The 12,500-nt window shown below is 41.3% G+C and overlaps 1 protein-coding gene across 4 annotated transcripts in view; it reads right to left on the reverse strand.

The window, feature by feature from the left end:
* ci (transcriptional activator cubitus interruptus) overlaps window positions 1-12,500 on the reverse strand; it is a 370,606-nt gene that overhangs the window by 192,929 nt on the left and 165,177 nt on the right. For 2 of the 4 annotated variants that reach the window (XM_086546713.1, XM_043008158.2), the window contains one exon: window positions 10,324-10,459. In XM_086546713.1, coding sequence (XP_086402839.1) covers window positions 10,324-10,459 — 136 coding nt within the window. Of the gene's footprint in view, window positions 1-10,323; window positions 10,478-12,500 lie in introns of all 4 variants that reach the window. The other 2 variants (XM_043008159.2, XM_043008157.2) reach the window with 1 other exon arrangement.

The following is a 12,500-nucleotide window of genomic DNA, read 5'->3' on the forward strand; positions in this document are numbered from 1 at the left end:
AACGCGAAGCAATAAAAAAAAAGCGAAAAGAAGAGAAAGGAAGAGTAGAAGGAGGTAGAAGTGAAGGACGGGAGGATGAAGGAATATGGGTAGAGGGAGAGGGAGAGGGGGTAAAGAGGGATGGCGGGGGGGGGGGGTAGAGAGTTAGGGGTAGGAATAGGGAGGAGAACGCTCCTTGATGGAAACCCGAGTCCCTCCTTCCTGTGCCCATGCCCGGCCACTCCCCCCCCTCCCCCCTCCCCCCTCTCGTCCCTGCCATCACCGCAGAGCACATGGGTTGGCGGTCTGATTGTGGCAGGACGAAGGAGGTGAAAAAGAAGACGAAGGAAGAAGAGGGAAAGAGGGAGAGGGAGAGGGAGAGGGAGAGGGAGAGGGAGAGGGAGGGAGGGAGGGAGGGAGGGAGGAAGGGAGGGAGGGAGGGAGAGGGAGGGAGAGAGAGAGAGAGAGAGAGAGAGAGAGAGAGAGAGAGAGAGAGAGAGAGAGAGAGAGAGAGAGAGAGAGAGAGAGAGAGAGAGAGAGAGAGAGAGTGCTCAGAGACATCTGCAGGAACGAAGAAGAGGAAGAAGAGGAGGAGGAGGAGGAATAGGAGAATAAGAAGAAGAAAAAAAAAGAAAATGGAGAAGCAGAACACGGAAAATTGAAAAGAAAAATGGAGAGGGGAAGGCCATCTGGCAGGGCGAAAGAGAAGGAAGAGGAAAAGGAGAAGGAGGTGAAGAAAAAGGAGGAGGAAGAAGAGAAGAAGAAGAAGAAGAAGAAGGGGAAGAAGTAGGAGGCGGAAAGGAAGAAGAAGAAGGAAGAGGAAAGGAAGAAAAAAGGGGATGTAAAAGGAACGGTAAAAGATAAAAAAGAAAGAAGGGGAGGAAGAGGAGGATGACAAGGAGAATGAGTAGAAAAAGAAGAAGGGGGGAAGATAAAAAGAGAAGGAGGAAGAAGATGAAGAATAAGACAAGAGAGGAAGAGAAACAAGATTAAGTTCCTCGTGAGAGACACCAGCTTTGAGAAGTAAGATGCCATAGATAATAATAATAATAATAATAATAATAATAACAATAATAATAATAATAACAATAATAATAATAATGTAAGATTCGACCGTAGCCACTGACGAGATTGCAAACTGCATATGAACTTCATTAAAAAAATAAAATAAAGTGATTATCGACCTTAATCACTGTCGAGGTCGGAATCGATGGACCGTAAGTGTGGTTTGAAATAGTTGTTCCATTTCGCAACTGTTTTATAAAAAAAAGGAAAAAAATAAATAAAAATAAATTGAAACATGGTGGTCAGGGAAAGGAGAAAAAGGAGGAGGAGGAGGTTGTGGAAGAGAAAGGGGTGGTGGAGGAGGTGGAAGAGGTGGAGGAGGAGGAGGAGGAGGAAGAGGAGGAGGAGGAAGAGGGGGAGGAGGAGGAGGAGGAGGAGGAGGAGGAGGAGGAAGAGGAGGAGGAGGAGGGGGAGGAGGAGGAGGAGGAAGAGGAGGAGGAGGAGGAGGAGGAGGAGGAAGAGGAGGAGAAGGAAAAGGAGAAGGTGGAGGAGGAGGTGCAGGAGGAGGAGGAGGAAGAGGAGGAGAAGGAAAAGGAGAAGGTGGAGGAGGAGGTGGAAGAGAAAGGGCTGGAGGAGACTAAGGAAAATACGAAGCAAAAGAAGAAGAAATAAATCACATGAATATTAAAACAAGGAAAACAAAAGTATGTTCATAATGACGGTCATAATTGCAAGAGTATAAATAAAGAGAAAGAACAATAAAAAATATCATGATTTAAGGACACGGATGAGGATAATAAGAATAATAATGGAAAAAGGATGATGATGATAATAACAATAACAACAGCAGTATATTAATGAATATTATGATAATAATGATGATGATGATAATGTTAATAAAATGAAAGAAGAATAAGCATAAGAATAACAAAAAACGGATGAAATAAGAGGAACGATAAAAAAAATAACGTAGAAATTCTCCCCCTCCCCCTCCCCCCTAAACACACACACACACACACACACACACACACACACACACACACACACACACACACACACACACACACAGAGGACTGCCCCCCCCCCCTTTTTTTTTTCTTTTTCTTTTTTTTTGCATTGTTTCGCCGCCGTTGTGTTACGAGCACCACCTCAACAGGGGGGAGGGGACGAAGAGGGAGGGGGGGATAAGAGAGAGAGAAGGGGCGAATGGGGAGGGGGGTGGGGGTGGGGGGGAGCATCAAGTACTCTCTTACTTAACAAGAGTCCCATCTGCCACGTGTCTAAGAACTGAGAGAAAGAGAGGGAGAGACAGACGGACATGTGCTGCGCGTCGTTAGCTATTCAGTTTCGAGGGTTGATGTCTCTCTTCTTTTTTATTTTAAAATTTTCTCTCTTATTTTTCGTTTTCTTCTTCTTTTTCTTTTTGATCTAGCTTTTATTTATATTCTTCTACTTCTTTTTCTTTTTCTTTTTCTTTTTTTTTTCTTTTTTCTTCTTCGTCTTCTTCGGTTTCTTCTTCTTCTTCTCGGTTGCATGTGAGACAAGACAGTATCTTGAAGTCTTGGATAAATATACAGTACACATGCATATCTGTAGATACAATTACACACACATACGAACACACGGATAGTGAGACAAGCAGATACCACACGAATGCAGTATCTGTTTGTCTCTTTATTGATCTATCTATCTACTTATCTACCTATCTCTCTACCTACCTATTCATTGGTTTATTTATCTTTCTACCTATTCGTCTTTTATTTGTCTATTCATTTATCTAGACATTCAGCCAAGCTATCTATCTCTCTATTTTCCTATTTAACCCCCCTTCTCTATCTCTATCTCCATATCTATCTCCCTTTCTTCCTCTTTCTCTTTCTATCTCTGTCTCTGACTGATTTTGAACTTACTCTTTCGCCTAATCTTCTCTCATCCTTCGTCTCTCCTCTCTCTCCTCTCCTCCTCCCTCCCTCTTTTCCTTTTTTATCCCTTTCCCCTTCCTCTCTCTATCTCTCTCTTTCTCTCTCTCTTCTCTCCTCCTCTCTCTCTTCCCCCCCTCGTTCTCTCTTCTCACTCCTCTCATCAGCCTCCCTCCCCATCCACCCCCCGCTCATCTCCTCTCTCTCTCTCTCTCCTCTCTCTCTCTCCTCTCTCTCCCCCTCCTCCACCCCCTCCCTCTCCCCCTCCCACCCCCTCCACCTCCTCTCTCCCTACAACTCGTCTTTCTCTTTCTCTCTCTCTCTCTCTCCTTCTAGTCTCCTTCTCTACTCTTCCCCTCTCACTTCCCTTTTCTGCTTCCTCTCCTCTCGTCTCCTTTCCCTCTCTCTGAGAGATAGAAAACGAATAAGAGATAGAAGAAGAGAGAATATAATATAGAACAGATATAATATCATAGATAAGAGAGTATACTAGATAGGGAAGAAGAAGAGATAAAGAATATAAATAGAAATTAAACAAAGATCTATATAATGTAGATATAAAGCAAATAAAGAAAGATAGCGAAGCAGAAAGATAAATACCGAATAGAAGACTTAGACGAGAAAGATAACTATATAAATAGGAAGCATATGACCTGCAAACGCCAACAGAGCCATTAGAGCCGAAGATAGAGATATAAAAGAATCTATATATACTATAGGTTATTAGACAATAATCTTAATGAGGAGATATTATTAGTATAGAATACGCCAGAGATAAAAGAGAGAGAGATAGAGAAAGAGAGAATGAGATATGTATAGATGTAGAGAGAAGAAGACGATGTTTTTGTGATTTGGGATAAGGATATAGAATTATGTGAATGGTGAGAAGATTTGTCTTAAAAAAATGACACCCCCCCTCCCCTCCCCTCCCCACCCCCACCCCGTGCCTATATGATTCCCAGGGTGCCTATGAACCCCTGAGGTGCCACAGGGTGTTCCTGGATGCCGACACAGAGGGACAATCCACAGGAGCTCGACCTCCGTGCCGCCAGGGTGCCGCCAGGGTGCCACCAGGGTGCCACCGGCCTTTCCTGCAACAACATCCCTCGCTCCAAACACTGTTCTTATAGCAATGTTTGTTTGGCCTTTGCATGTCGAACGGATTTTGAGACACCTACGAAAATAAGGAAGAGGATGTGGTGACGTTTAAATTGTTGCTTGCGTTTAGAGAGGAAGAGGAGAGACAGAGGGAGAGGGAGAGGAGGGAAGGGGGAGAAGGAAGGGGAGAGAGGGAGAAGAAGAGGGAATGAGAAAAGGAGGGAGGGAAGGAGGGAGGGAAGGAGGGAGGGAGGGAGGGAGGGAGGGAGGGAGGGAGAGAGGGAGGGAGAGAGGGAGAGAGAGAGAGAGAGAGAGAGAGAGAGAGAGAGAGAGAGAGAGAGAGAGAGAGAATGCTCGCCCCAAAATCTATACCATTAAATACATATTTCGAAAGCGATTACCTCCATGGCAAAAAGTGTCTAAATAAGGGTGATCACCCCCCCCCCCATCCCGTCACTCCCTGTGACAGTAATGGGTTAAGCCCCCCCCCCTCCATTCCCCATTCCCCTATCACCTCCCCCTTTCCCCTTCCCCTACCTGATTCCCCTGGCCCCTCCCACTTTGCTCCTCCCTCTCTTTCCTACCCGTTCTTCTTCTCTCTCACCCCAATAACCACTTCCTCCGCCTTCTTCTTCTTCTTCTTCTTCTTCATCTTCTTCCTCCTCCTCCTCCTCCTCCTCCTCCACCTCCTCCATCTCCTCCTCCTCCTCCTCCTCCTCCACCTCCTCCATCTCCTCCACCTACTCCACCTCCTCCACCTCCTTCACCTCCTCTATCTCCTCTACCTCCTCCCCCTACCACTCTCCCACCCTCAAACAAAAAACCCAACCCCTAACAACCGATCAATAAATAACACTGCCCCCTACCATACCACCCCCCCATCAACCCCCTCCCTTACACTCCCCACCCACACCAAAGTTGATACATGTTTGATATATATAGGGAGGGGGTGGGAGTGTTTGGGGGGTGGGGGGCAATATAGTATTTCAACCTCTGACACCTACGGACGCCTCTCGGGCCCACTGATGCAATTAAGATGGCAGGTGAGAATTGCGGTAGCGCACACGCACACGCACACACACACACACACACACACACACACACACACACACACACACACACACACACACACACACACAGCGACACGCACACAAAGCCACACATACACACACAACCACACACACACCACACACACAACACACATAACACAACACAACACAACGACAAAACACACACAAACACACATACAGACACACACACACATACGCGCGCGCGCACACACACACACACACACATACACACACACACACACATATACACACACAAATATACAAACATACTTACATACATAAATGGGTACATAAATACCTACATACATACGTATACATATAAGACACACATACACGGGAATATATAGATATAAAGACATATAACCATACACATACATACACATATACACATTTACAGAAGCCTATAGAGAAAAAAAAAATAGAATTACAGAATATAGAATCATAAATACACGCAAATACACACACGCACGCACATACACACACAAACGCATCTGCACGTGCACTTGGGTCCATATCTGCATAAAAAAGACACCCTTGTATAATTATACTCTCGACTGCGCTAAAAGTATCACAGTCTATATACTCCGACCCCTGTTACCCCCCCTCCTCCGTACCCCCCTCCTTGTGTGCATTTTCTCTGCATCCTTTGTTCAATATTTTGTATTTTCTTAATATGTGTATCTGTATCTTTTTTTTTTCTTTTTTTCTTTCTGTGTCTAATTGTTTTCATAACTTTTTTTATTGGTCTGTATCTCTTTGTTTGTATCTTTCTGTCTGTCTGTCTTGTCTGTCTTTCCCTATTATTTATCTCACTTTCTCTATCTATGTATCTCTCTCTCCTTTTCTCCCGCTCTCCTCCCGAACGACTTCTCTAAATTCTCTCAACCCTCTCTCTCTCTCCCAAACATTCCATTTTCCCTCCCCTCCTCTCCCCATCACCATCCTTCCTCCCCTAACTCCTCTCTCCCTCTCCCCATCTTCCCTCTCCTCTCTCTTCTCCCCTATTCCTCCCATCCTTCTCTCCTCCCTCCCTCCTCCTCCTCCTCCTCCTTCCTCACATCCCCCTTCCTCCCCTTCCCTCGCCTCCCATCCTCCCTCTCCCTTCCCTCCACCTCCCCTCCTCTCTCCTTCCTACTCTCCCCATCCTCCCCCTCTCCCCATCATCCCTCTCCTCTCTCCCTATCCTCCCTACTCGCTCTCCCCATCCTCCCTCCTCCCCTCCCTCCTCTCCCCATCCCTCCCCCTCGCCCTCCCCTCCAACCCGTCCCCCAACGACAAGGACAAGTAAGAGCAAGGAACAATATTTGGTCGCGTCGCAGACACCAACACCGCCACCTAATTGGTCCAAGAGGATGACAACCCGCGCTACTTTTTTCAATTTTGAATAAAGTCATATCCCTTTTTTTAAACTTTTAACTACCTTTTTTTTATCGGGTCGAGGGGTGGGGTAGGGGGGAAGGGGAATCTGTCGAGTGTCGAGTCTCTAGAGATTCTGTCGTCGATCGAGTTCATTAATCGGTAAGAAAGCGCCAAAATCATAGGAATGCGATCCCGGTTCTGTCTTCCTCTTACGAACCCGACGTTTGGCGAATCGAATGCTACTCAATGGAATCTCATTTGTCGATTTTTTTTTTTTTTTTTTTTTTTTTTGAGATGATGCATTCCGATGCTCATTTTTACTTCTCAGGTACGATGTGTTTTTGTTTTTGTTTTTTTCCTTCCTTTTTTCAATATTTCGATCCGATGTTCTTTCTTATTTTACTTTTTTTTCTTTCTTTTTGTAGAATTCGGAAGAAAATATAATTGCAAAGTGATGCACTCTTTTCAAAGCTACTGATGGATGAAATAATTCTGTATTAATGTTTTGATTATGTTGTTTCCTATCTTTAATTTTCGCTATCATAAGGTAGCGACTACGATAACGTTACGACTTCTCCAAAATGAGTTTGTCAGCGATTTTTTTCTATCGTTCCAATCTTTAAAATTCAATCGTTAGCGATTTCTCCAAAAAGTTTGCAGCGATTTTTTTTCTTCGGTTCCAAGTCTTTAAAATTCCTATTAAGAGAGTTGCTTTTTATGAATACTCATTATCAATGGCACATTTAGTAGTGATAATACTAAATAGTGAATAATAATCAATGGTCATAATAATGATAATAACAAAACTAATGATAGTAATAATAATAATAATAATAATAACAATAATAATAACAACAATAATAATAACAATAATAATAAAAAAATAAACAATAATAACAAAAACACCAATAACGACACAAACAACAAACAAACAAACGAACCAACACACCAAAAAACAAATAAAGCAAAACACAAACACACAGTGAAGGGAAACAAGCAGGAAGACACAAGAAGACACACGAAGCAAGCAGCCAGCGCGAGAGCCAAGGCACACCACGAAAGCAAGGCACAACGAGGGAACAAAAGCACTCTAAGTTTCGATTCATAACAAAAGTGCATCAGCGTTTCTTATCTAGAGCCTGAGAGATAGCGAGGGAGAGAGAGGGAGAGAGAGGGAGGGGGAGGGGGGAGGGGGGAGGGGGGAGGGTGAAAGGGGAGGAAGAGGGTGAAGGGGAAGGGTGAGAGGGAGAGGGGAGGGTGAAGGGGGAGGAAGAGGGGTGAGGGGTGAGGGTGGTGGGGGGAGGGGTAGGGGAGAGGGGGAAAGAGAAAGAGAAAAAGATATATATATATATTTATATATATATTCATAAATATAAAGAAAGAGAGAGAGAGAGAGAGAGAGAGAGAGAGAGAGAGAGAGAGAGAGAGAGAGAGAGAGAGAGAGAGGAGAATGAGAAAGAGAAAGAGAAAAAGAAAGACATATAGAGAGACTGATATATACCTACTGACATTCAGAAAAAAAAACTAGACACAAAGAGATTAAATGTAAAACAGAAAACAAAAAGAAAGACTGAAAGAGCGAGAGAAAGAAGAAAAGAGAAAGAGAGAGAGAGAGAGAGAGAGAGAAAGATAGTACTCAGCGAACGCCAAGACTTAGAAGATGATAGAGAGAATTAAGCCGCTCAAGAAGATAAGGGCGTGATAGTAATTAAGTGGATTTAGCAAAAAGCTCTCTAAATATGGGGACAAAGAAAGAGGGAGGGAGGGGGCGGAGGGAGGGGGGTTGGGGGGCGGAGGGAGGGAGAAGAGTAAGAGGCAAACCGCTGAATAAAAGAGGGAGTGTGAGAGGGAGGAAAAGGGGCGGGAGAGGAGAGGAGGCAAATGAAAGTAACAAGTATGAGAAAGACAGAGACAGACAGACAGAGAGAGAGAGAGAGAGAGAGAGAGAGAGAGAGAGAGAGAGAGAGAGAGAGAGAGAGAGAGAGAGAGAGAGAGAGAGAGAGAGAGAGAGAGAGAGAGAGAGAGATACTTATCTGACTTGCACAAGTCTACTGAGGCAAGCAGTTACATCTCAAAGGATGAGAGAAAGAGAAAGAGAGAGACAGGGACAGATAGAAATGTGTGTAATAGGCGGGTCACAAGAACGGAAAATAAAAATAATAAATAATTATGAATATCAATGTATATATAGCGAATAAAAGTGGGCACGAAGATATCTTATTGAAAAAGTTTAATTACTATTATCAAATGTGTTAGAAAGGACATGAAAGAGCTTTATCCTATTTCCCTATTCCATGTTCTTTTTCTATCTCCGCTTCTTCTTCATCTTCCTCTGTCTCCTCCTCCAACTCCACCTCTGTCTTCTCTTCCATCACCAACTTTTTCCTAACTTTATCTTCTCCACCACCATCTCTACCTCCGCCTTTTCATCCTCCTCCACCTCCACCTACTACATCTTTCCCACCTCCACCTCCACCTCCACCTCCACCTCCACCTCCACCTCCACCTCCACCTCCACCTCCACCTCCACCTCCACCTCCACCTCCACCTCCACCTTAACCAGCAACAACGTGACGTCACACCGCGCGAACCCACCCGCGACGGCTGTGATATCTCCCCTCCCCTTCCTTCCCCTACCTTCCACCCCCATCCCCACCCACCCACCCACCCACCCACCCCCACCCCCACCCCCTTCTCTCCCTGAAGCCCCTGAAGCTCGGCGATAATGGACTCCCGAAGAGGATGCGCACTTCATCTTCCAAGCGTCGAAGGTTCCAGAAGACCCTCAAGGCAAAGCCGGTGGGGATCTTGAACACGCGACAATGAGGGCGATGTTGGGGGGGAAGGGTGGGGGGGGTGTTCTGTGTTGGAGGGAAGGAGATGGAGGGGTGGGATGGGGGTGGAAGGAGGGAGGGGATGGGAGTGGAGGGAGGGGAAGGAGGGAAGGAGGGAGCGGGAGGGGTAGGGTGGAAAGAGGGGAGGGAGGGAGAGGGGCGTGGAGATGAAGATGAAGATGGAGGTAGAGGGTGGAGGAGGAAGAAAAAAGAAGAAAAAGAAGAAGAAAAAAAACGAAAAGAAAAAGAAAATAAAAGAAAAAGAAGAAGAAAAACAGGAAGAGTCTTAAAAAAGGAAAGGGAAAAAGAAAGGGGGAAAGAGGAAAAACAGAAAACAGAAAAAAAGAGAGAAAAAGAAACAGGGATGAAAGAAGAAGCCGGACGTAAAAAGAAAAAAAAGGAAAAAATAGAATTTCGACAGAATGATAATAATAATAATAACAAAAATTCTCAGGTGTGTTTTGAAAAGGGAAATGCTTATGGTTACTCGTTGCAACAACAACCGGAAGACATCAGAATATTTATTGCTTTTGTTGTCGAAATGAAACCACGCTCATAAGTCAGTGAAAATTTTAAAGAATTAAAAACTCAATTTTCAACGCAAAAGTTTACAAGGACAAACAAGATACTAGTAAATAAAGTGAAATTCATAAAATCATGACAATATTGATAACGATAATGATGATAATGATAATAATAATGATAATAAAGTTATGATAATGATGATGATGGTAACTATAATAATAATAATTATTATAATAATGATAAAAATAATAATAATAAAAAATAATAATGATGAAAACAAATATTATTATTATCATTATTATTATAATTATCATTATAATGATAATAATTGTAATAATAAAGACAATAAACATAACAACAATACTAATATTGATAAAATCAGTATCAGTAATAACCCAAAAAATAATGATGATAAAAAAAAAGCCAAACAACAAAACTAACACCACCAACAACAACAAGAACAAAAAAAAACAACCCTAAAAAAAACAAAAAAACACACAAACAACACCAAAATAAAAATGAATCCCAACCTACCCATGGTGCGGCGCGTGGAGTGTGTGTAGGCGCGCGGGGTCCCACACATAACGCCCTTCGTGAGTCCGCTGGTCCACGGGCAGGGGCGGCGGCGGAGGTAAGGCAGCGAAGGCCGACCCCAAGCCCAAGGGAACACCTGAAGGAGGAGGGGAGACTGTGGCTTCGTTAGTTATCGGGGAAATGGTGGGTGGGGTGGGGAGGGAGGGTGTGGGGTGTGGGGTGGGGGGGATCTGTTTGTTTCGTTCTTGGATTGTAGGTATGTTTTTTTTTTTTTTTTTTTTTTTTTTGGCTTTGAAGGGATGCTTTTGAAGGTTTTGATAACTGATTATATATATATATATATATATATATATATATATATATATATATATATATATATATATATATATAAACATATATGTATAATTATTTATAAACATATGTGATTATATATATATATATATATATATATATATATATATATATATATATATATATACACACATATATATGTGTGTGTTTGTGTTTATGTGTATGTGTGTGCAGGTATATAAGCATGTGTATATGTATAAATACGTGTATTAATAATGACTACTAAAATACTACATTACTATTCAATCTTTTAACTGACATAAAATAAAAAGAATCTCACTGGAATGCATTCTATCTCTATCGCTCTCTCTCTCTCTCTCTCTCTCTCCGATCTCTCCTCATCCTCTCTACCTCTTCTCATCTCCCTCCTCCTCACCTCTCTCTCTCTCTCTCTCTCTCTCTCCATTATATCTCGCTATATATAGTAATATATTTTATATATATATATATATATATATATATATATATATATATATATATATATATTCACAAGTCAAACAACCCAAATATGTGCTCGTCTCGTCTCGTCTCTTCTTGAAGCTGGAGCGCCTTTGCAATCCTCTCAAGACGACCTCACACACTTGGCTTTAAAGGAGTTTGAATATAATAAGATTCCGCCGCGAAGATGCATTTGCTTTCCTTTGCGATTTTTTTTTTCATGGATGTTTTACTGTATTTCTTTGTTGCTAATATTGTCAGTTTTTTAGTTATATTGTATGATTGGTATTGCTGTTTTTATATATGCAATGTTTTATTAGCATGATTTTATTTGCAGTGTAATAATCTGACAACGATTGTAAAGAGACGTGAATGTTTTATTATGAAAATGAATAATAACAATTATGAAACTATTAATTCAGATATGTATGATGTTGACTAAGAAATTAATGAATCAAAAAATAAATAAATCGGACAACAGCTGTAGCGCCTATGAGCGGGACAAAAAATCTATTTATCATTCAATCAATATTCTTCTATCTATCTATTTGGCTTTATTCATTTGTATCTTCTATCAATCAAATTATTAAGCTATATCAAAAGTGAAATATTTTTCGGTATGTTATTACGGCTGATCATTAAAATCATTTAACATTAAGATTTTTTTTCCTCAATATTGATTTATTTATGCGATTCTTAAATTTTCAAAAAAATGACGTCATATACTTATAGGAAAAGCTGATAATAAAAATATTAATATATAACAATAATAAAAATTGCACGAACAGCCTACACTGTAGCAGTGATGATGATGATGATAATGACGATAATAATTGATGATGATGATGATAATTTCCACGGCTCTAATAAACACAAACTTAATGGTAGCGATCATTCTAAATAGAATTACTAAAACAGAAAAAAAAAATAGAGAGGGAACTTTTTAATGAGCATTTATCACTCGTGAATCGAATGCCGTAAATATATATATATATATATATATATATATATATATATATATATATATATATATATATATATATATATATATATTAGTGATGATAACTAGATCCTCATATGTTTGTTTAAAATGTGACTAGGCGGATACAACGAATAATGATAATGGATCTTGTAATCTGCAATTTAAGTTCGTTGCAACATAAAATTCTAAGTGAGATTAATGGTAAAACTGCATCAAACCCATCGGAAACAACAATAACGTTAATAATTATGATGATAATAATGGTAATTATTATTATCATAATGATAATCATAATAATAATCAGGTTACACATCGCAGATCTAAATCACCGCTTTTTCGATAAAATGCGACACAGAAGATCAATTACAGAAAAATAATGTCCTGATTAAAATTCGCCAAATCTAAA

The sequence above is a fragment of the Penaeus japonicus genome, unplaced genomic scaffold (genome assembly GCF_977035675.1).
Source record: "Penaeus japonicus unplaced genomic scaffold, GWHDUDI00000001_assembly GWHDUDI00000018, whole genome shotgun sequence".
Lineage (NCBI taxonomy): Eukaryota > Metazoa > Arthropoda > Malacostraca > Decapoda > Penaeidae > Penaeus > Penaeus japonicus.